Consider the following 23,257-nt stretch of genomic DNA (forward strand, 5'->3'; position numbering starts at 1 on the left):
TTGCCCTGAACAGGGCAGATGGTTCTCCTTCCACGGCAGTTTGCTGCCCCGCACCCTGCTGCCCACGGCCAGCGTGTGCATGGAGATATCCCTCACGGCAAAGCCCTACAGGCTGACTTTCCAGGCGGAGATACAAGGACTGGGTGCTACAGCAGACTCTGTAGCCTGGACATCTCCAAGAACTGTACTCCTTGCTTTCTAGCTAATTAAAACAGTGAGGCAGCTAACACTGGAGAGCCCCAGCTGGCAGAGAGGAGCCATTTACTGCCAGCCCGCTGATCATCAGGACCCGATTGCCAGTGTGAGCCTGCAGCAAATGCAAAGTTTTTAGAGGCTGCGCAGCCCCTTCAGGGGTGTCCTGAGCCCCGCACGGGCTGTGGGAACCGCCGGTGTCCTTGCTGGTCCCCGGGCACGGTGGGACGTCGGTGAGGCAGCTGGAGGCTGCGTCAAAACTGAAGGGGGTTTGGCCCCAACCGTGCCCTTCGATGCTCTCAGTGCTGCAGGTGGTGTACGGCGGAGCTGGGAGACATCAGGCAGCAAGGGGCTTGCAGACCTGCGACGTGCGTGAGCAGAGCCCCGAGCCCCCCTCCTTATTGCTCTTCTCTTTCCGTCCCCTGCTTCTGCTTGCGTAAATCTTGCCTTATTGATTTGTCCTGCCCACTCTTAAAATTCCCAGGCAACGTGATATTTCTAACCCTCACTGAAGCTGTCTCATGCCTCGCTAAAGCTCAGCTCCAAGGACATCTCTTTCCCCGTGCGGAGGCCAGCTGAAGCGCTGTGTTGGGAATTATTTTTCTTTTTCCACCCAAGCGTCTGAGGTTGCTGTCTGCACCTTGAGCCTCCCTTGCTTCCTCTCCCCGTTTCTGATTTCTCCAGCTCCCTTCCTTTGCGGTGGCTGCCGCTCCCCTGGGGCCAATGCCTTTTGGAAACGTTTCCAGTGTGCTTTTCCCACTTTCCCAGGGACGGCTAGTCCTGCAGCCGCCCATTGCACGCGATGCCGTGGCTGGTGGCCAGCTCACACGGCCTCGAGCAGCCTCTGGGTAAAACGAACGTGTACATCATTTCTGTGGGTAAGGACTCACGTCGCAGCCCCAAAGCATTGGAGGGAGAAGGGAACGGCAGTCGGGAGCCGTGGTTCGGCACAGCCAGACGCTGCCTGTTCTTGCCCACGTGCGGCTGGGCTATTGCTCACCCCTGATCCTGCTCCTCCTGGTCCCAAGTTGCAAAGGGAGGAGATCAGGTCAGGACTGACTGCTGCGCATTGGGATGAAGCCTAAATAAAACAGGACAGAGAGAACAGCTGGGGGAGAAGGTATATTTAGCCTGGCAAGCGTTTGCAAGCCCTGGCTCCCATCCCTATGCTCTGCCTGGTGCTAAGCCCCGATTTTGGGGGGCACGTGAGCAGGAAAGGTAGATGCTGAGCCCAGGCTGGGGAGGCTCCAGAGCCGGGAGGGAATTCCTGTCTGCCCAGTAACAGCATACATGCTCCAACTGGTTTCTCAGCTCAAAGGCAGAGGTGAAGAAAAGGTGTCACATCCTTGATATAGAGCCAGGTTTAATTAAAGCTGAAGGAGCTTGATTGCTGCTTTCCACGCAGCCTCCCCTCCAGACTGATTAGCATTCTACAGTCTCCACTCCCAGCTTCTCACCTTAATTAATGACTCCTTGCTTATATTTTCTTTCCCACTTGTCATCACTTGGGCTGATGAGCTGGCTTTAACCCTGCAGAGGCCGGTTTGCCACATTGGCTGGGAGCTCGCATGGGGCAGAAGGACCGGGAGAGGTGAGAGCAGGTCTGGGCTCGGTGGTTAGCAGTCGGCACTGGCTCCCCTGCAAGCTGGGCTATGTAGCTGCCCTCTGCGCACCAACTCAGCCCTGCCGGCCGTGTGCTGGTTCTGGTGCCTGGCATCTCTCTGGCGTGCATGCCGTGAGCCCGACGCTGCTGGGAGGTATATCAGACCCAGGTGCCGAGAAGTCGATTCTGCTGATGCCCTGGTGTGCAAATCTGGGAGCCGGGGGTTCCCTGTCTGCAGACACACGGGGCTGCAGGAGACAGAAAGCTGTTACGAGGACAGCTCCTAATTCCCTGGCAGAGCAACAGGCTCAGGTGCTGCCTGTGTTTGCCTTTGTGCTCACGGGAATGGGACCTTGTACGGACACTCTGCAAACAGCCAGGCTAGTCCTGCAAAGGCAGCTCGTGGCAGGACAACCTTGCCAGCTCGCAGGCAGAGAAGTACCGGTGTGACAGGCATGGTCGAGGCACGTAGCACTACTAGCTATAGGGAATTCTGCTTACTTGCTTCTGGGTTTAGCTGCTGGTTCCTAATCCGTGACCAGCCTTAGCAGGTTGCCAACTGATTATTTGAATTCTTCCAACAACCATGTACTTTCTTCCCCTCTCAGAGCTTTCAGAAAAAAACAGAGGAAGGCTATTTGCTGTATCTGTCTCCTTTATCAGCTTCCTAATCGAAACTCCTGGCTCTTCCACCTACTCACCTCATGGGTCCTGAGCTGCCCGGGGCTGCTCTCCCACGCTGGTCGGGCACAGTGCACAAAGAAGGCATCTTTCTGCAAGTAGCTTTCTATGACTGAGCAGAAGAGATCTGTCTTGCTCATGGAATGAGCGGAGGAAGCAGATGAAAGGGTGGGACGTTTGCCAGAGATGCTTCATGGGGCTTCTTTAGCAGCGCAGATAATTACAGTGATGGATTTGGAGTCTGCTAGAAAGGCAAAAGTGGAGAAAGCAACAGAGTTCAGGTGTTGGCTCAATACCCTGGACTTTAATTATTTCAGCTGCTGAAGAGTTGAACAGATTCTTGATGTTCACGCATACTGCAGCGTGAGCTTTGCATTCGCTTGCATAGGTAAGTTGCCGCTTCAGCGAAAGGCCTCTTGCTGAATAACACCCACGCAGCTTTGTTCGGAGGCTTTGTTCAGGGCTGTTGCTTCTGCTGTGGGTCCTCAGTGAGTCACAAGCAGGTTTTCAGTCTTCACTTGCTTGGATGAGCCAGATCTTCAACCTGGCTGGTTTTGGTTGCATCTTACAGCACAGCAGTGGCTGCAAAGATGGGGAGGTTGCCGCTGGGTTCAGCGGCTGGGGATTCAGCACGTTGCTGCAGAGCTGTGCTCTGAACGAGGAGGGGAAATGGAGTGTATTTGGGGACACCAGACAGCAGCGAGGGGGAAAGCAAGGCCTTGGGTCGAGTCCTGGTTGACATCACGGCCCTGAGAAGGGAAAGGGACCTGGAAGGTGTGTTTGATGGTGTAGCACAAGGAAAATGAGGAGGTTAGACTGAGTTTAATGGGAAAATAAATAGCAGAGGGAAACCTCTGCTGTTGTTTTCATTCTTCATTACTGCAGCAGGTACCTCTGGGAGATGCAGAAAGCTGCCACCAGCCTCACACCTATGGGCTGTGCAGGGAAATCTGTGGCCCAGGGTGCCAGGGCAGGGGGAAAAGGTGCTGGGAGAGGCCAAAGTCTCTAGGCAAGGAGCAGCAGAAAAAACAGACAGTGCCAGTGAACAGCTCTGAGAGCAGCATGAAGCCACAGTTTCTTCCCCTCCTGGAGCCTTTTCTTTCCTCCTTTCCCTCCCCAGCACCTACCTCTCTTTCTAGATACAGCTGCTGAGCACGGCAGGGTAGTCAAGGCTTTGGCATGACCAGCTGACACAAAGAAACCTAAAACTTTTCTCAGTCCAGTGCCAAACACATGACACAGCTCTCAGCAGCCCGACGCTTCAGCCCCGAGGCAGGAAAGCAGAACTGACTGCAGTGATTCACAGAATACGAGTCCTACATGATGCAATTTTTTCCCCACTGAAAACCAGAACCCCTTTTCTCTTTCTTATCTGCTGTTATCACTAAAGCAGTGGCAAAACTTCCTATAAGCCTGCTCGTTTTATTGTTCCTCAGTTCATTGTGCCAGTCTCCAGGGGACTGCCAGTGCTGCTTCACCTCCCATGGAAGGAGCAGTGCTGCAAAAGAGGGAAGGCAATTGCTCCTGGCTGGCTGCAGGACCCCCCCACCTTTCCCTTCCGAGAGTAAAGTCAAGAGCAGTTACAAAAAGCTCCAGCTCCAGGCAAGACAAAGGCCTGAAGAGCTGTGGACAACAACATCACGTGTGCTTAGGCTAAAAGCTTCACTCTGAGTCCCAGCTAGGTGTATTCCTGGTTTTGAGGAAAGCTTCCAAGCTGCATCTAGTTAGCAGACATCAGCAGCTAAGGTAAGTGCAGCAATAAAGAGCATTTCAGCCGCCTGCTCTTGGGGCACCTTAATGGTCTCCTCAGCAACAAGGCTGTTGAGCGCAGAAGCCTTGATAGCTGGGTGTATGTGGACACCAAGACTAGGATGCGAGGACGGGAAGAAACAAGTAAAGACTGGACGTGAAAGCTGCTCCTCACACAGGGACCAGCCTGGACAACCTCTGTCCTGCCCAGATGTCCTTCCCCAGACCCTCATCCTCTTGCTGTCTCTTCACAGCACAACCATTTTATCTGGCACGGGACAAGGCATGAGTTCAGCCACCTTCTCCCAACCAGCTCCGTACTTTTGCAGGAGTACAGCCTGGGCAAGACTGCTTTTCCTCTTTGCAAAACATCCCATCTTCCAGCTTGAAGCAATCCCGCTGAGATTCTCTTTCCTCTATTTGTACAGTTTTACAGCAACTAACTAGATTTAAAGTCTGGATTTCTTGGCTGTGGAAGTCAAGATCAGAAGGTGAGTCAACAACCACGTACTTCGATCTGCAAACAGACTGGTGTTTGAGTTCAAACAACTTTGTGTCATTGCTTCTGATTTCAGGACCGGGTATGAGAGTAGCAATTACCAAGTCTGGTGCTGTGCATGGGGACTGAAACTTACGTAAAGAAAGAGGAATGAGCCGCTCTGGAAAAGAAGAGAGAACTTGGCTGAGGAGTCCGAAAAGGCTGACAGTATTTTATTGAAGTTCAGCATACAAAAAGGTCAGATTGTCTCCCACCCCCTCAGTATCCTTTCCATCCAGCATATCGTAATGAAGTATCAGTATTCACAGTGACAGCTCCAGCCAAACCACAAGACCGTTAGTCCCAGTCATAGCCTCTAGCACCCCATGGATGAACCCATCTAAAAGCTGTGTGTATTTCTGGTATCTCAGCTTGGGAGGTCCAATTTGCCTCTTCCTGGACAAGAGGCCAGATACTAGAGAACATGCTGACCTGAAGGTCTCTGAAGAATGCTCCAGACCGTGGCTGTTGCACATTTAAGCTGAATCCTAAGAATGAACACTTCCAAACCAGTGATTCCCAAGCTGTGGGATGGGTGCCACTACCAGCACACCGTGTCATTTAGGTGTGGTACACAGGTGGGAACTCAGATTGCTATTGGACATGTTCTTGTCACCTTGCTGCTATTCACACCCTACCTACAAAATTTATGGAAACCTGCTCCAAAACAAAGCTTATCTATCTACAGCTTCATTACTAACCACAGCGGGGCAGAAGCAAAAGATTAGCAAAGGCAATTCCCTGCATCCTTCATAGCTGCATCACTTCGGGCTCCCAGCAGAGGTCATAACTCGTTCTTTGCACTGCACTTAAGGTCCTGGAGCAGCACCTCTCCATGACAAGCAAGAAACACAGTATGGGTGAGCTCTGGATTTGGCGCTGCTGAGGCAGCCGTAAATCGCCCTCCATCCCAGCCCAATAATACGGCTGAATACACAACACCTCCTGCTGCAACTGGACCTCTTGCCTGAGACTGCCACTAGTAGGAAACACAAAAGTCAGTTATGGTGCTTTGTTTTTTTTGTTGGGGTTTTTTTGGTTGGGTTTTTTTTTTTCCAAGATGTAAATGTCTGCCTAAAACTGTGCTAGGATTAAGTCACCCCCCCAAAAACCTTAATCTTGCATCAGGGCAGCCCTGACCTGCTAGCTGTCTACCTGGGTATTTTTTGCAAGTGTTTCACTGTAGTATTTAAGCACTAACTTACACCAGTGATTTAAAAACCAGGGCCAGTGAAAGCTGTTAGTCTAATGATTAAAAGCTTTGTATCCCATTTGTAACCAGTCTGATTCTATGCCCTCTGACCACAGGCTCTGGGGAAGGTTAGGATTAAGCCTTGGTGCGTGTTTCTCAAGACAATATGTTTGCTCAGCTGCTAGCATGCAGAATTAAGTGTGTGTTCTTTTCACAGCACAAAGCCTTCTGTTGTCTGAGGCATCTACTTCCTCCCCCATGCAACTGAGTACTGCGGAGGTGGCAAAAGGTGCCTGTTCCAAGCATGTCTGTGATGTTGGCCAGCTGCTGAGTGCAGTAGCCAGGGCTAGTGACTGCACGTGGCATCAGCCACCACCTGCATTGAACTGAAGTGCTTAGGAGAAGGCAAAATATCTCTGGAAGGGTATCCTATTAAGCGCCAGCCCATCTGATAAAAAGAAGAGCAGGTCTCTTTTTCCCGAAAGTCTCAGCTGCAGCACTCCATTGTCTCTGTTGTCCAAAGCTCGCTGTCTCCCCATAAGGCAGCTGTGGCAGCACCAACAGGAACAGTCTGGGCACCACAGGAGAGTGGATCTGGCAGGAACAGCTGCTGGCAGCAATGTTCATTCGGTGATCTGGGAAGCAAGCTTCAGCTTCCTCTTCTTCTCTCTATGGTTTCTCCTGCTGTATCAGGAAGATGATTTGGAAGCCCATTACCTCTTCTCCATCTTCTGCATCTGCAGGCTGAGTGATGTGAAGCTGGCCAGGAGGTCTGTGACCTCGTCCACCTGCCAGAAGAACACAGCTGGCCATTAGGCAGGGGAATGCAGTTGTGCAGTCTCCCACCACCACAGAAGAAACCCCCATGCAGCAGGGACCACCCTTGCACTAGGACTGCCAGTAAAGCCCACACTGAGCTTATACTAGGTCAGGATCCCTTTGATCCCACAGTCGTGTAGAACGGCTCCTGTCGTCCTGATCAAACAAGTCCTAACCCAAGGCAATGGGAGCTTCTCCCCATTCCTCAGGAGGTCAATGCTTGACCTCCACCTTGCATGATTTAGCCAGTACTTAAAACAGAAGCATGTTGCTGCATTACCCAGAACTCAACAACGGTATCAGGGCTGTTTCCTCTAAGTCTGCTTCTAAGGGCCAATCTTTTGTAGAAAAAAAACCAAAACAAAAAAACCCAACTAACAGGCCCTGAGACCCTCTGTGGTTGTGCTGATCCTGGCCTTAAAATGCTTGTGCCCTCAGCCCATCTGATCTTCAGCTTCTCTGGTGAGCTGCTAGGCTTTCTGCATTTTGAATTCCAACCTAAAGGAGTACCATGAGTCATAATGTAACCTGCCCACTTTACTCGATGTGAGCAAGAACACTTCCATAATCATGTCTTCAATGTCACCTTGCTGATGCAGTTGCATTCTCCTAAACGTAGAAGTCACAATGCAAGTAGATGAGTCACAGCAGCTCAACGCTTCCTACCTGCTCCTTTGTGCTAGTCATCTGTAACCTGGAGCAGAGGTCATCTAGCTGTTCCTTTTGCTCGTGCCTCCCTAGACGCTCCAGGTATTCCCGCAACATCTGTATAATCTGAAACCAACAGGTGTAAGAGGCAGACATCAGACAGCTGCACCAGGCTGGGATGTTTTTACAGGAAAAATTAAATTGCAGTTAAGTTGCCAAGCACAGCCTTGATGCTGCGGTATGTGGCAGAGTACGACCCATAGAGAAGAACACATGCAAAGCAACTGGAGAGCACTAATGGCAGCATCAGAGCCCAGTGAGTCACCAGAGGCGTCGATCAGCCACAGATGGACTAGTCGTGACCCCTGTGCCTGGTTTAAGAACAGGGAACAGAGACAGGCCCAGCTGAAGAAGCATAAGGTCTAGCCCTGAAAGCACCAAGCTCTTCTTTATGGCTAACTAGCTTCCCTCACTGTGAGGAGCAGGGACATCCCACTCCAGCGGGATCTGCTTGAGCGCCGAGGATGAAAATCCTTGTGGCTCCTATATGGCTCCTGAAGAGAGGCCCCCACCTTGTGCATTTGTGGCATAGCCCTGTGACTGCTTTCCTATTCCACGCCTCCACATACTGGAGCAGGGCAGAATGTGCTAGGAATGCAGAGTCCCTGCACGTGTACGCCATAGCTATAGCCCCATGCTGTGGTCCCTCTCCTGCCACAAGGCATCTGGCTTACACAGTGGCTGAAGAAAAGAGAGTGCTCCTTACAGCCTGAGAATTAAGACATTCAATGCATCCTTGGCCTACCAGAGCCAAAAGAGGTCCTGCAAAAATTCAGAGTAGCAGTTGGGAAAAAGGAAGGTCTCTGAAAACAGAAGGAAAAAGTCAAACTCTCCCCAGAGCAGCTAAGAGCCTATAGACAGATATTTAAAACAGCTGCTAAATGATATTTGACCCTTAAAGGGTGCAGGAGACTGCCAGGGGCTGCACTACCTTATCAGAACACGGAACTGTTTCTTTTACCTGTTTCACTTCAAGGCGTACAGCCTCCAGGCTGTGGGAGAGTCCTTCCTGCAGGATGTTTAGCTTTGATTTAGCGAGGTGCAGCGGGGTTCTGCCAGCTCGATCCAAGGCGTCGACTCTAGCCCCTGCAAGATGCATGATCAAGGACAGAAAGTGAGGTCTGTATTCAAGACTTAGTGTCCCTGGGGAGTATCAACCGAGGCAGGGCAGGAAAGGGACAGGCTGTAATTGTTACAGAGGAAATGTTACCTCCGCGCAGCAGCGTGGTGATGACAGGAACGTGGTTCGTGCAGGCAGCTGGGGAGGGAAAACACAGGACACACAACTCAGAGGTACTAGCAAACAACAAAGGAGTTTCTACTCAAGTATGGAGCTTGCTGCTTCCCAAAGGGCTCTTTGCCATTGGAAAGAGGAACAGCCCAACTGCTAAGGGTAACCTCATACTCAAGCCTGAGTACTCTCTGGAACAGATCTCGCATTCGTTGGGGCTGGCAGAGGGAGGGAAATTGATATTCTCAAACTCTGACCCTTAAACCTTTGCGAGGAGTGAAGCTAGTGAAAGAGTGCCTCCTAGGTCCTTAAAGCTGGGGATGCATACTGTGATGCACACTGTGATGCACAAGAAAGAGGAAGGTGGAGAGGAAAGAAACAGCAAGGCGGTGTTCACCTCACCTCTCTGCATGCAAAGCTCATCTGTGTGGCACTTACCCAAATGTAAGGGGGTGTTTCCCAGCCCATCTCTCTGGTTTGGGTCAGCCCCATGGTCCAGAAGCAGTTGCACTGGAAATAAGGAAACAGAGCTACATCAGTCCCTTCTCTTTTCCCCACAGGTCAGGACCACATGGGTCACAGGTCCACATGGCAGCCACCAGGCTGCCTTACGGGTGCTTCTGTTCAGCTCGTCAGCTTCCTGCCAGAGACAGGGGACGAAGGTTTATGCAGCAATGCAGAAGGACCCAGCACAAAGCCAGGCAGTGCTGCTGCCCCTGGGCTCCCTGAGAGGAAGAACTGGGACTAAGGACATCCTTCCTTCTGCACCAGTACAGCCCTAGAGCTGGGGGCTCCTGTTCCCCCTTCATCAGGGGGACATGGCAAGCCCTGGAGCCACAGTTCAGCTGGCAACCCTGCCACTAAGCACATGGAAAACAGCAATCTCCGTCATGTGCTGAATCAAAATAAAGAGCATCCTTCGAAATCTCTGCCACAGAGAGGCTGGAAGCCAGAACTCCCCCTCCCCACTCACCAATGTGATCGTTGCCATTGCAGGATGCAAAGTGCAGGGCTGTCCGGCCTTTGTCATCGGCTGCACAGGGGTCAGTTCCATCCTCCAAGAGTTGCTGCACTGACAGTGTCAAGGAGAAGAAGATAAGCGGGTAAGCTGAAGGGCCACCTGATCAGAAAGAGGTAATGCTATCTGCTCTTCTGCAGGTAGGTACACACTCTGCCAGCTGCCAAGTTAACTGGACATGAACCAGCTCCAGTCAGCCTCCTGGCTCAGCAGAACCAGCCTAGGCAGTGTACCCTCCACTCTCTGTTGCAGCCTTCACCATCTTTGCACAAAAGATAAGCCAACAGCTGTAGTGGCTAAGGATCCATCTAGCCAAATTTTCATGCTCCAAGGACAATCAGCAGCAAATGCCTACAGAAGAGTGTAAAAAGATAGCAAGGATGTAGGGCTAACCCTCACAGCCTTTAGTCAGCTGCATCTCAGGCACTTCCTGAGTTAGAATTAGCATTCTGTGCTTACTATCCCTCCATGGGCTTTCTCCGTAGATTTGCATGGTCATTTTCTCCATCTGTGTAAACTTTTCACAGCAACATGGACCCGTGGCAAGAAGTTTGACAGTGTAACCACATGCAGCGAGAAAAGCCACCTCTCACAATGTGTTTTGAGTATGTCCCTTCCTAGATTCAGCTGAAACTCCTAGTTTTTGCCATACTAATAGTGGCTACTGTTTGGGAAGCTGGTAGGTGAGTGCAACAACCTGCCAATAGAAGTGCAAACATACCCTTAGGAGACGATGTATTGAAGTGAGCTAGTGAACAGCCCGAGTAGCCATACCATCATCTACTCACACTTGTGCCCCCTGCTTTTCCCCCCAGCTACTTCTTCCATGTCACCACTGGCACTTCTGGTAACCTGAACTACCTCATTTTCTCAGATAAGGAAAAACCTGCTCACACAGAAAGATAGAGAAACTAGTGTGACTCTCCAATATTGGGTATAACAAAGGCAACGAGACCAGTAAAGGCTGAAAAGATTAGGGACATAAAAGTAGCATCTACAGCAACATGTGTAAGGGCAACTGTAAGGGCTATTACTCCTGCTGTTTTGAGATTATCCTGATATAGTAATCAGAGTGCAAAATAAAGATCATTCCATAGCTGTTAAAAATACAGACAGATTCACTGTATTTTGAGATCTTTAATAGCATATCCTGCAACAGTCAAGACTGACCAGTATTTGAGACAAGAAGCTAGATAGATCAGACTACTGAAAGTCACCATTTGTCTCAGCTTCCAGAGATTGAATTATAGTCACACTTTAATTTCTTCCTGTACACCTACTGCTTTAAGTGTTGTACAGAAGTGAAAGGAACACCTGACAAGAAGGAAGTGGCATTAACAGGGGATGTTTGATACTCCAGAAGAAAGGCGGGAAGACTGATAGTGCCACCAGTGACAACCATTAATGGGGAACACTTTACCTAGTTCTTCCCTGAAGCCAGTAGGAAATGACATAACCTCTCCCACCCAGTGCCGCCACAGGAAACAGCAAAGATTTTTACATGTTGATGAAGAATAAATTCATCATCAGACACTTCCTCAAGTTGCAGAGTACACAAAACACAGCAGGATTGTGAACAGGGGGACCTGCGTATCAAATACAGGTATAAAACTCTAAGATGGATTGAAACCAAGACCTTCATAAAGCCTGATTCTTTCATTCTTCCTCTTGACATGGTGACTGAAGCCAACACTTTCTGTACTGACAGAGCTCACAGATGAGCTTTATCCATCAGTTCATGATACAAGGTTTATCATGGAGCTGAGGGGTGAAGCATGCCAGACAAACCCCCGTTCTGATATACTAGGAGTTTCTACCAGTCAGACCAGTTTTCAATTCTAATCTACAGTACAGAGAGGTAAAGGGAGTCACAGATAGGCCACAAGCCTCCTCTGAAGTCACAGCGAGAAGCAGAGTCCAGCATTGGCCCTGGTTCTGATCTACTGGGTCACACTGTCTCATCATACAGGGTATGGCTTAGATAATCATAACTTTTCCACCTTACCAAAACACTACGAGAGTAGTGTTTGCTGCTTACAAATGGGCAAAAGTTACATACCAAAAAAGCTGAAACAGCGCGGTGCTGATTTAGCTTGAGGCTGTTGGAAAACTAACACTGTGAACCAGATGCAGTGAAAAGTGAATACTATAACCAGGCTCACTCTGAGCAGAGAACAAAACAAGGCTCCAGAAAAGCACTTTCTAGATTTGCAGAAACTAAGGCACCATGTCCACAAACTATCTGCGCCCTCCTCCTCCTCTCCTAAAATAAAGGTCCCCGACAAAAATGCCCTTCCAGGAAGAGATCCCAAAGTAGGATTGGTAGAAGTCTTACCTGTGTCCAAGTCGTTGCTATTGGCAGCTTCACGCAGCCTTTTCAGAGCTATGGTGAAAAGAAAGCAATTACTGGAAAGCACGGAGGAAAAAGGAGCATTTCCCTATCGAAACGTCCCATCCCGGCGCTCAGGCCCAGGTGCAGGGCTGGTGCTGGCTCAGCCCAAAGAAGGGGAAGCAGGAGATCAACATGCCAGGTAAGAAGCGCTCTCCTTTCCTCCTCCTAAGGCCGGCCACGGGCTCTCTCCCTCCTGACGGCCACCCTCCCCTGACAGGAGCAAGGGTGCCTCTCCCAAGCCGCCCACCGAGCAGATCTGACCTCTTTCCACAGGCCCCACACACGGGAAAGCCGAAGCTTTACCGGCTTCCCCACACCGAAGGCTCTCCACCCCACCGAGGCCTGGGCAGGACCGCTCCCGGAGCCCGGAGCGGGGCCGGCCGAAAGAAGGGCCGTTCCAAGGTAGAGGCGCTCACCGTGGCTCTCCTTGCCCGTAGGCCCCAGCCTACGGTGAAGGCGGGCGGCCCTACGCAAGCGGCGGGCCGGGATCTTGCCCGCGGGCTCCTCCCGCTGCCACAGGACGTGCAGGCAGCCGAGGGGGGCACCCGTCACCGCCCCCAGGGCCAGCCCGGTCCCAGGCTCCGGCTCCGGCTCCGGTCCCGGTCCCGGTCCCGCATCGGGCGCTGCTGCGGCCCCGCCGCCGCCCTCCATCCCCTCACGGGCCGGGGCGGGCCGGGCCGCCGCGCGGGGTGCCGGGGGAGAGGGGAGGGCCGTCGCTATAGCAACGGGGCGGGCTCTGTCCGCTCGACCAATCGAAGGCGCCGCACCCCGTGTGGGTGCAGCCAATGGGGAGGCAGAGGGAGGGGGTAGAAGGAAGGCGAGGAGAGAGGCGAAGAGGGAGGAGGAGGCGGTGCCCAGGGAGTCTGACAGGCAGGCACCGCTCTCCAATCAGAAAGAGAGGCGGGGCCATAGGCCGCCCCAGGCCTATGGCAGCTCAGCAGCCGAAAGACAGGCAGTTGTTTTAACCAGCGGAAGGGCGCAGCGCAGCTTGACCGCCTCAAGCCTTTCCGCTCGACCGGTCGGAGCCCCGCCCCTGGTCCCACCCCCTTTCTTTACCGCGCCGCCGCCGCCGCCATGGCCTACCCGGGGGAGGACTACGATAACGAGGTGCGGGGCCGGGGTCCTGGGGCGGCGGGGGAGGAGGGCCGGGGACCCGGGGAGGTCGTGCCCGCGCTGACTCGCTGCCGCCTTCTTTCCACAGGCCGCCTACGACCCGTACGCCTACTCCAACGACTATGATATGCACACGGGTGAGTGCGGGCTTCGGCCGGGTCTGTAGGCCCGGGCCGGGCCGGGCGGCAACCGCCTTACTGCTCCTCTTTCCCCTCAGGAGACCCGAAGCAAGACCTGGCCTACGAGCGCCAGTACGAGCAGCAGACCTACCAGGTGATCCCCGAAGTGATCAAAAACTTCATCCAGTATTTTCACAAGACGGTGTCGGATCTCATCGACCAGAAGGTGTACGAGCTCCAGGCCAGCCGTGTTTCCAGTGATGTTATTGACCAGAAGGTGTACGAGATCCAGGACATCTATGAAAACAGGTACAAAGCCATCCTTCCTGCAAGGGGGAATCGCTGTTTAAACTGTGGCAAAAGTGCACCCTTGCTCTTAAAAGGAAAGGCAGACTACTACCTGTCTTGTTCCAGGCTTGGGCTTTCTCTAAAATACAGCATGAGGTTTGATTTGATTACTGGGGAAAAAAACAGGTATTTCCAGACCATTAGGCTCACGTAAATATAGGTGAGTTGTGACCTATCTGAAGGAAAATACCAGTGCTATGCCCAACAGATGTGGAGGCAGCAAAAAGTGACCTCAGTAGTGCTAGTTAGGCAGTTTGCAGAAAGCTGTGAGGTGTAATTGCTGCATATACCTTACCATAAAGGGGATGTGAAAGTAACATACTCAACTGTTCCATACTTCAGGGATAAATCAAAGACTTTAATTGTTTAGTTTGCAGTTCTCATTCTTTGCTTCAACACTGGACTTACTAAAAGGGGATGGTGGTGGTGGTGGTCTACTTTCATCAAGTCCAAGGCCTCTGTATTGTGATCTCTAACTCTAACATTGTCATACTGAGATATAGTTTCCAATACCACACGTGTGTCTATCTTTCAGCTGGACAAAGCTGACGGAAAGATTTTTTAAGAATACCCCATGGCCAGAGGCTGAGGCCATTGCCTCTCAGGTTGGAAATGGTAAGTCTTTTACTTTCTTTTCGCTTGTCAGAGAGAGAAGGAAATAAATAATTTTTGATATGTGAGTGAGCAGGTGCACAGTGTTGCTGCTGCCTGAGTCAGTCATCTTCATTTGCTCTGGCAACTCCTTCAGCAGATGCCTGGCAAGAGGTCAAACTTGAACGAAGTATCCTTTTGAGCCTCCCTTTATTACTGTGGCAGGAGGAGCATCACTGGCGTACCTGAGAGATCCAGTTGCCTAGGCCTTGTGGCTTGCTAATGTCCAGTTCTGTCATCTTTTCCAGATGCTGTTTTCCTTATCCTATACAAGGAACTGTATTATAGGCACATCTACGCCAAAGTCAGCGTGAGTATTTGTCCTGTGTCTTCCTGTTGGTTGCATGCTGGCTTCTCCGTGCCATAACACTTGCCAGTGGCTCCATAATTTTTGCGAGACAGGATTGGATGAGCTATAAGTCAAGGTGCTTTTAGGGAAGTTAAAATTCTTGCCATTTGTTATTTTAGTAAGGATTCACTGATTGCTGAAAAGCAGGACAGATTTGACTGTTTTTCTGAGGCTTGTTAGCTGTCTCCTCAAGCTTGATTGTAATGAGTGTGCAGGTGTCCCTGGCACCTTATATGAATCAGAAGACCTGGTCTGAGTTTTCAGGAGGCTATTATGTAAACATTTGTTACTGACATCAAATGTAGTGGTTAGTGAGTTAAGGAAGAAGGAAGTGTTGGGAGGTAATTGAATTTTCTTTTTGATAGAGCTGTAATTGTAAGACCTATAGATCAGTTGGTTTTGTGTGTTTCTTGTGGCTCTTTGTTCTTCAGATTAGCAGGTGGGTGAAAGGGGGTGTCACAAGAAGAGGGTGCAATATTCATGATTAAAAAAACACGTAGGGGCAGAGTGCCTTGTGGAGAGGGAAACATGGGCACCATAAAGGATACAGGAGAAGGAAACAGAAGGAATAATGCTCTATAAAACAAAATAAACCTCACTTTTTTTTTTCCTTACGCTAATTTGAAGTCAGTGAGAAAATCTTTAAGGAAAGAAGCTGAACAGAAGCATGGCTTACAGAGTAAATAAGTAATAACTGCAGTTTTGATGTGGACCAGTGGGTGGAGAAATGGGCACTTTAAAAAGGCTGCTGTATTAACCCGAGTCAGGCTTTAACAGGAGAGACTGGTTTCTCAAGCTGTGCTGTTAGTGGTTCTCAGACTGCCCTTGAGTGTCTCCAAGTGAAACAAGGAAGATGATTCTAGGATGAGTGATTCCCTACTGTGTTTACTGGTCTTTCAAAGCATTTAGAAATACTGTCCAGACACAGAATTTTTGATTTATTAAGGCCTTTCATGAGGGGAGAAGGAAGGAAAACTGTTGAAGGTAATAGGGAGCTCTTAAATCTGGACAGCAGAGGGGAGGACAAGGAAGGTTAATACATCCTATTCACAGAAGGTTTGAATGCTCGGTTGTCATGGGAGAAGCTACCTGTACGTGAAAAGTCAGTCCTATTCTATGGGACAGTAGTGATACAATTTCAAGTTTTCTGGGTGGTGCTGGTGGGTGTCTTGGTTGAATATCGGCTCTAACATTTCTGAAATAGACCCTCTACTGCTATGGCTATTGACTGTCCTTCATACACTGTTGCCTGTTAACTCACTCCTGCCGTGCTTGAAACTAAGCAGACTGTGCTGACTTCTCATTGCAGGGGGGGCCCACGCTGGAGCAGAGATTTGAATCCTATTACAACTACTGCAATCTCTTCAACTACATCCTCAGTGAGTTGCTTCAATTCGTTTCTGGTTTGTGAATTTTGGAGAGGGAGAGTGGATGGAGAGGGCAGAGCTGGAGAAAGGGTCAAAAGAACTAGAACGTGTTTGTTTATAGATGATATAGGGAGAAGTAGTCTACAAGCTTTCCATATGTTTTGAGTTTGTTGAATGAAGAGCACTTTACATCCATATATTTGAAACAACAAAACGCGCAAATAGTTTCCAGTGCTTTCTGCAATACTGTAAAGAATAAAAGTTACTTAGCTTTCTGTCTTGCTGAGAACCGCTTCACCCATCTTTATTAAAAAGCAAAATGAAGCTGTAAGCTAGAAGAAATTTGCAGTGTTTCACAACTGCTTACTGTTGTTGACTCCCCTCAGAACAAATTTTAGTGTTTGTGACTCCCTGCTAGGCAACTAAGGGAGAATAGATCAATTAGGATAAACCCCCACGATCTGTGCACAGCTTCTGAGAGTCGTTGCTGCTGAGCAGTTGCACTCTAGACATTAACCCCATACATGCTCATATTCTTTAGAAGTGAAGGCAGTTGAGGTAGCCGAAGCTACGTATCACCGCCCTACTGGAAGCTTCATTCTCCTGCTGCTGCATCTCCCATTTCAGGGAAATTCTTGTGTTCTTTAATTTGTCTGTTCTGCCACTGTTCTTGCTGAAGGTATTAAGCCTCTCATCTATTACTTGGGTTCTTCTGCAGATGCTGATGGCCCTGCACCTCTGGAACTGCCCAATCAATGGCTCTGGGATATCATTGATGAATTCATATACCAGGTATATGACTATGAGACTGGGCCATTTTGGGGTGGCCTTGCCTCTGTTAGCACTATAAATTTTCCATCTCCTCCCTCCCTGTGATTTGCATAGTTAGGATACCATTGCAGGTCAAAAAACTTTGGTGAGCGCTGTTATTCCTGGGTCACCAGGTAGATGAAGTAGTTGTAAATGTACAGATTTTTTAAGTTACCCGGAGCTCTTTGGGGAGTCCTGGCTTTCTATTGATATTTCTGTTTCAGTTGCTGCTTCGGAGGGTGAGTTTTTAACTCACCTTCATTTCTGCCTGATTTGTTCAAAGCAGCCTGAGTGAAGTCTGCTATAAACACAAAGACCTTGTGAAGATACTTGTTCAAACTAATTTTATTGTGTTTACGGTTTTACTTTAGTTTTGTACACTGAGAGATTGCTGACCTGATTTGAAATAACCTATGGTCTAAGGTCTTGACGTTAGGAAATATTTTTCCACTTATTGTTCTGAGTGCAGCAATACAGATCTCAAATGCTGTTGTTTTTTCTCTATAGATTCCTTTGTCTGTAACTTTTTATTATAGAGCTGCCTAGAATTCCTCAAGTGCAGTCTCATCAAGCTTTAGGATGAAAAAGGACATGTGCATATATAGAAAAAGATGTGTGTGTATGCAGACACATCTTATGACTTGGTCATTCTCTTTGCTACATGTTCAGACGGCAAATTTGTGTTTAGTTGCCTGTCCTAATTGTCTAAGAGATCCTTCTCTGTTTCCTTCTGTTCTGTCTTCTGGCCTTTTCCCCTGCGCTGTATCATTTTTTTCCTAGGTGCTTTAAAGTTGGTGTAATTTGCCATTTTGATTGCCAGGTGATCTCAGATAAAACTTTTTTCATGTGACTTGTAGCTTATTCTAATGCATTTGTGTGATCAACTTGTAAGCTTAGTGCACTTAGCTGAACATCTCCAAACTAGTCTCTCATCATAGAATCTCTGCTTTTTCCTGTAGTTCCAGTCTTTCAGCCAGTACCGCTGCAAGACAGCCAAGAAGTCTGAAGAGGAAATTGATTTCCTTCGTTCCAACCCCAAGATCTGGAATGTCCACAGTGTCCTTAATGTGCTGCACTCTCTGGTGGATAAATCCAACATTAACCGACAGCTGGAGGTTTATACAAGTGGAGGTGAGCTAGCTGGGTGATGCCAAGCAAGACTGGTGTCTCTGCTGCCTTGATTTGACCAAGCTCGGTAAGCTTTGTTTGGGACCTGGATTAAACCCTTAATCGGTGGATGGATTGACTGGGCGCAAGTTCTGTTGGCCTTATGTGAGAAGTGGTGGTGATTACACTTGAGGTCTTGCTCCCTTTGCTTGTTGAGGTGTTGAAAGGGGAGCTTGCTTCCTTGGAGGAAAGCATCATTGTTCCTTTTTTTTCTAGGTGACCCTGAAAGCGTGGCTGGTGAATATGGTCGTCACTCCCTCTACAAGATGCTGGGCTATTTCAGCTTGGTTGGGCTACTGCGTCTGCACTCTCTGCTGGGTGATTACTACCAAGCGATCAAGGTTCTGGAGAACATTGAGCTCAACAAGAAGGTAATAAAACATGTTTTAAACCTTCCATGCGGTTTTCCAAATGCATCTGTTCAAACATGCTGGTGAAAGATTGCCATAATGAATCTTGCAGCTGAGGAGCTGTTTGTAGCTGTTGTACTTGTCAGGAGTTTGTAGTTGAACACAGCTGGAGCTTTGGCATTAAATCAAGCCATATGATAATGCCTGATGCTGTTGCAGCACAAATGCCTATTTTCTTAGGAGATTTGCTGTGTTGTGCAAGGCAGTGTTGTTATAGAGAATATTAGTTGAACTGTAAACGGGAGCGCAGTGGTAGTTAGCTAACACATTGTTCCCACCTTGGTCAATGGCTTGTTCTTTTATTTTTGACTCTCATTCTCACTGTGCCCACATCAACCTTGGATGTTTTTGCCCTAGAACTAAGTGCTACTTGTGGGAAGAGTGGGTAACAAAAGTCCAGCTGCAACATAGGCTTGGCCCAAGGCTTGGCACAGGTCTATGTATGTGCCGTCTGGCACAGGACATGCAGTGAAATAGGGGGAAAGGGAACTGAGCAAGGCAATATTGCGCACAGTGCAAAAGTCATCTGCTTGCAGGAAGCTGAAACTGGGAAAAGTAGGAAATGGGATGATCTAATAAACCCTGAGGAAGCTGCTTCAGGGATCGGTGGGAGGTGAGGTATCCTGAATTAACCCTCTCCTTTCTATATTTGGGATGGGAGTGAAAGCAGAGGTGGCTGGATTCTGGGTAATGAGCTGTTTGGATCTAAGGTGGTTGTCTCCCCTCTAACGCAATGTGTTGATCCTTCATTCTCAGAGCATGTACTCCCGGGTGCCTGAGTGCCAGGTGACCACCTATTACTACGTGGGCTTCGCGTACCTTATGATGAGGCGTTACCAGGATGCCATCCGTGTCTTTGCCAACATCCTCCTCTACATCCAGAGGACCAAGAGCATGTTTCAGAGGACGACGTACAAGTATGAGATGGTAAGAGATAGCACAGGTCTAGACTTACCAAAAGAAAAAGCTGCTGTCTTCTTCCCTGCTCATCCTCTGTTACCTGATAACTACATCTAATAGTCCAGCCTTATTTTCCTGGACTATACTAGTGGTGACTGGGGATCCTTTGAACTCCTTTGTGGCAATATTTTCTCTTAGCTGTGTTACTAGTTCCTTTGGTTGTTCACCATGCAGTTTTCCAGGCTTCATCTGCACTCTCCCTCTAGGCAGTGTTGTTAATCATAGAATCACTTAGGTTGGAAAAGACCTTCAAGATCATTGGGTCCAACCATCAACCATGCCCACTAAACCATGTCCTGAAGTACCCTGTCTACTCGCTTTTTGAATACCTCCAGGGATGGTGACCCAACCACTTCCCTGGGCAGCCTATTCCAATGCCTGACAACCCTCTCAGTAAAAATTTTTTTCCTAATATCTAACCTAAATCTCCCTTGCCTCAACTTGAGGCCATTTCCTCTTGTCCTATCTCCAGCCACCTGACAGAAGAGACCAGCACCCACAATGAACATCACCCATAATGAATGTTGGCTGCTAATGATATGCTTGTCAAAGCTTCTTCAAACTCAGTCCTGTTCCTAGTCCATTCCTGCGTTTCAGGTTACTGCCATTGTCGGATATATTTCCATTATCAGATAATCATTCACAGACTATTTTAATTCAGCATGGCTGAAACAAAGCTTTCTTTCCACCTAAGCTGTCTCCGGTGCCTGTTTTACCCCCTGCTGCTGCTGTATCCTTTTCATCCTTATGATTCATTTCTCATTCTTTGTGTAGCCAAATCCTGCTGTTCTTAATTTCATGACACTTCCAAAATTTGGTATGTCTGTTTTAGCCACACAGCTGTCTGTTTCATCCCACACTCAGATAAATCTTCCTTCTCAGTCTTTTCTTCACTGGCCTCCCTGATAACTGTCCCTTGCCAGGAGATCATTGTTAAACTATCTGCCTTCCCTTCTCCTCTACACTTTTTTGCACCAAAGCAGTCAAATCTGCTTCTGGCCATCCAGGTTCTCTATGGATCTGGATACATTCACTCTGTATTTTCCTGTTGTCCAGCCCACTTTTTCATTGATGAGAGCCTCGATACAGCATTAATCTATCTGCTTTGCCCAGAGGCACTGCTTCTTTGTGCTGTCTCCCTTGAGCATTAGGACCATCAGTGCACTGGGTAAAGGGTCTGTCTCAAAAATGCAGCTCCCAGCTTCCTCCAGCACCATAAAGCCTGAGCCATTGACGAGCTAACAAGTTCTCCTCTCTCTCTCAGATTAACAAGCAGAATGAGCAGATGCATGCACTCCTGGCCATCGCCCTCACCATGTACCCCATGCGCATAGATGAGAGCATCCACCTGCAGCTGCGAGAGAAATATGGGGATAAGATGCTGCGCATGCAGAAGGGTGATGCACAAGTCTATGAGGAGCTCTTCAGTTATGCTTGCCCCAAGTTTCTTTCCCCCGTGGTGCCCAATTACGACAACGTGCACCCCAACTACCACAAGGAGCCCTTCCTGCAGCAGCTCAAGGTCTTTGCTGATGAGGTTCAGCAGCAGGCCCAGCTCTCCACCATCCGTAGCTTCCTCAAACTCTACACCACCATGCCTGTGGCGAAGTTGGCTGGCTTCTTAGACCTCACAGAGCAGGAGTTTCGTATCCAGCTGCTTGTCTTCAAGCACAAGATGAAGAACCTGGTATGGACCAGTGGCATATCTGCCCTGGACGGGGAGTTCCAGTCCGCCTCTGAGGTCGACTTCTATATTGACAAGGTTGGTATCTGCCCCTTGCTGGCTAGGAAATTTCTTCACCCAGGAAATTCTGGAAGTGGCAGCACCTAGTTTTGCTGCAGCCTGTGGGAAACATCCCTTCCTTCTTTGCCATGTGAAGGGCTTGGCTGCCCACAGTGAAGTTGTAGCCCTGCTTAATAGGCATGTCAGTGGATGAACAGTGATGGGATGTCACAGGCAGCTTTGGCAGTCATTGTACCCAGAAAGCAAAGGTCCTAAATGTCTTCCTCTGGACAGAGGGAACTGTTTGTCTGTCAGTGTTCTCAGGAGGTGACAGCTGGATGACAGTGCTGTCAGTCTGTCAGGTGGCATTGTCAGCTTTGTAGGTTTCGCCCACATCTCTGGTTTGCTTGACAAAGCAGGGGTCTTGCTTGGTCGTGTTACAGGTCCATTTTTCACCAGAGCAGCATTTAGCTCTGTCTGCTCTAGGAGGAATCTAAACACAAGGTATGATCCTGTCACCAATCTGCCCTTGGAGCTCCAGGCAGCAAGAAACATAGCAAAGAGTCTTTTAGGACTTCATTTTCAAAGAAGATAGCAGTAACAATTAGGTTTCTTGCTACGAAGGAGAACAGGTTGCCCCTTGTTCTTGGTCTGTAGAGCAGACCTCTTGCTGCAAGGTCTCATGCTAGATAACATGACTCTTAGCTGCTGGTAGAGGGAAGTAGAGCATGAATCAGGGTTGGGACTGTCAAACTGCTGCAAAGAGAGACAAAAATAGGCAGAGTGTGCAAGAATGTGAAAAGTGAATACAATGTGAATTTGGGACCCATCCCAGGCAAAGGTATAGCCCACAGAGAACTGAATGTTTGCTCTGGGACCAACACAGGTCAGATATGTGTGATGCTGAACCACAGCTGGAGTGAAGCCCCTCTGGTTGCTCCTCACATTTGGCAGTGCTTGCTGTCTTCCTGCTAGCGCAGTCCTTTTCCTGACCTCATGTTCTTCCCTCCCCAGGACATGATCCATATCGCAGACACAAAGGTTGCTCGACGCTATGGGGACTTCTTCATCCGCCAGATCCACAAGTTTGAGGAGGTGAGGCCTGGGCAGGAGGGCTATGTAGCTCTTTAGGAAAAGTGGGGCAAGCATTGGGCTGTGCAGGCCCTGGCAGAGCCAGGCTTGTGTGAGACAGCTGTGCGGTGCCTTGCTGGGGCAAGCTCTGGCTCTGCAAGGCACTGGGCAAAAGCAGGTGGTTTAAGCAGCAGCTGCTGGCCTTTGAAGAGTGGTATGTTTTTGTGTGAGAAGTGCTTATCTGAGCCACAGTGGAAAAGGCGGAGGATTTTACTGTCCAAAGGGACTGACTCCATTGTCCCTAGACAATTGTGGTGTTCCTGTCAGTAACACAACCAAAATCATATCTCTACCCTCATAACTACGGCTCTAAAAAGTGGCCTTGAACGTTTCTGGAGCACAGGTGAGTTCAGTGTTGTGCTCAGCCAGGAGGTGACATTCTGTCAGTGCTCTACTCTCCTGACAGAGGCTGCTGCACACTGAAAACTTAGGCAGCAAAATCCTGAGAGGTGGGGATTTGAGCAGTACAGGGTTGTGATACCACTGCTAGAAGTTTGCACCCTCTCTTCTCCCCACACCTTTCTCTGCTGTCTTGGAGAGGAGGAGGGAGTTTTACTAGTTCCCCTTCTACTTCACACACTGCATGCACTTGCGCGAGAGCTCTTTTTGTCAGTGAGTTGGAGAGGAAGGAGTAGAGGCATTGGATAAAGCCTGCTGAGAGGAACAGTAGTGGATGTCAATCACTACGTATTTTTCTGACCTTTGCTTTCTCTAATTCCAGCTGAATCGAACCCTGAAGAAGATGGGCCAGAGACCCTAAAACTTCTGTGGATGCTGTGATCGGCCTGAGCAGAGAAGTGGGTGGGAGAGATTATTCTCTTTGTGGTGAGGGAGGGGAGCTCAGGGTTCTGGCATTTCTGGAATCTCCTGTGACTCTGAAGGGTTTTTGTACTTAAATGAGCAGACTCGTTTGGCTCAAACTATCCTACAAAGGACATGACATCTAATAAATTAGTAGAATTTTCCTGGTGAACATTCAGTATCTG

The 23,257-nt window shown here is 49.2% G+C and overlaps 2 protein-coding genes across 2 annotated transcripts; one reads left to right on the plus strand and one right to left on the minus strand.

The window, feature by feature from the left end:
- Positions 1 to 4,908: 4,908 nt before the first annotated feature.
- Positions 4,909 to 12,805, minus strand: ANKRD54 (ankyrin repeat domain 54). Its single transcript, XM_049821964.1, has 8 exons — positions 12,540 to 12,805; positions 12,067 to 12,114; positions 9,687 to 9,785; positions 9,152 to 9,223; positions 8,693 to 8,740; positions 8,444 to 8,568; positions 7,441 to 7,548; positions 4,909 to 6,743 (listed from the first exon to the last, which is right to left on the minus strand). Exons 1-8 carry the CDS (start codon positions 12,772 to 12,774, stop codon positions 6,669 to 6,671), a joined length of 810 nt encoding a protein of 269 aa, XP_049677921.1. The 5' UTR covers positions 12,775 to 12,805; the 3' UTR covers positions 4,909 to 6,668.
- A 329-nt stretch (positions 12,806 to 13,134) lies between these two features.
- On the plus strand, positions 13,135 to 23,244 carry EIF3L (eukaryotic translation initiation factor 3 subunit L). Its single transcript, XM_049821530.1, has 13 exons — positions 13,135 to 13,230; positions 13,325 to 13,373; positions 13,454 to 13,664; positions 14,239 to 14,318; positions 14,603 to 14,664; positions 16,013 to 16,082; positions 16,789 to 16,862; positions 17,840 to 18,011; positions 18,264 to 18,418; positions 19,214 to 19,384; positions 20,682 to 21,179; positions 22,155 to 22,235; positions 22,993 to 23,244. Exons 1-13 carry the CDS (start codon positions 13,198 to 13,200, stop codon positions 23,029 to 23,031), a joined length of 1,695 nt encoding a protein of 564 aa, XP_049677487.1. The 5' UTR covers positions 13,135 to 13,197; the 3' UTR covers positions 23,032 to 23,244.
- The last annotated feature ends 13 nt before the right edge of the window (positions 23,245 to 23,257 follow it).

This window comes from Accipiter gentilis, chromosome 18, assembly GCF_929443795.1.
Source record: "Accipiter gentilis chromosome 18, bAccGen1.1, whole genome shotgun sequence".
In the NCBI taxonomy this organism is placed as follows: Eukaryota; Metazoa; Chordata; class Aves; order Accipitriformes; family Accipitridae; genus Astur; species Astur gentilis.

Excerpts from the sequence above, each read along its gene's own strand:
- EIF3L (XM_049821530.1), top strand. The coding sequence starts at position 13,198 with ATGGCCTACCCGGGGGAGGACTACGATAACGAG. Across the intron at positions 19,385-20,681 it reads CGACGTACAAGTATGAGATG|ATTAACAAGCAGAATGAGCA; the intron begins GTAAGAGATAGC and ends TCTCTCTCTCAG. Across the intron at positions 22,236-22,992 it reads AGATCCACAAGTTTGAGGAG|CTGAATCGAACCCTGAAGAA; the intron begins GTGAGGCCTGGG and ends CTCTAATTCCAG.
- ANKRD54 (XM_049821964.1), bottom strand. The coding sequence starts at position 12,774 with ATGGAGGGCGGCGGCGGGGCCGCAGCAGCGCCCGATGCGGGACCGGGA. Across the intron at positions 12,115-12,539 it reads TACGGGCAAGGAGAGCCACG|CTCTGAAAAGGCTGCGTGAA; the intron begins GTGAGCGCCTCT and ends TTTTCACCATAG. Across the intron at positions 8,569-8,692 it reads CACCACGCTGCTGCGCGGAG|GGGCTAGAGTCGACGCCTTG; the intron begins GTAACATTTCCT and ends TGCATCTTGCAG.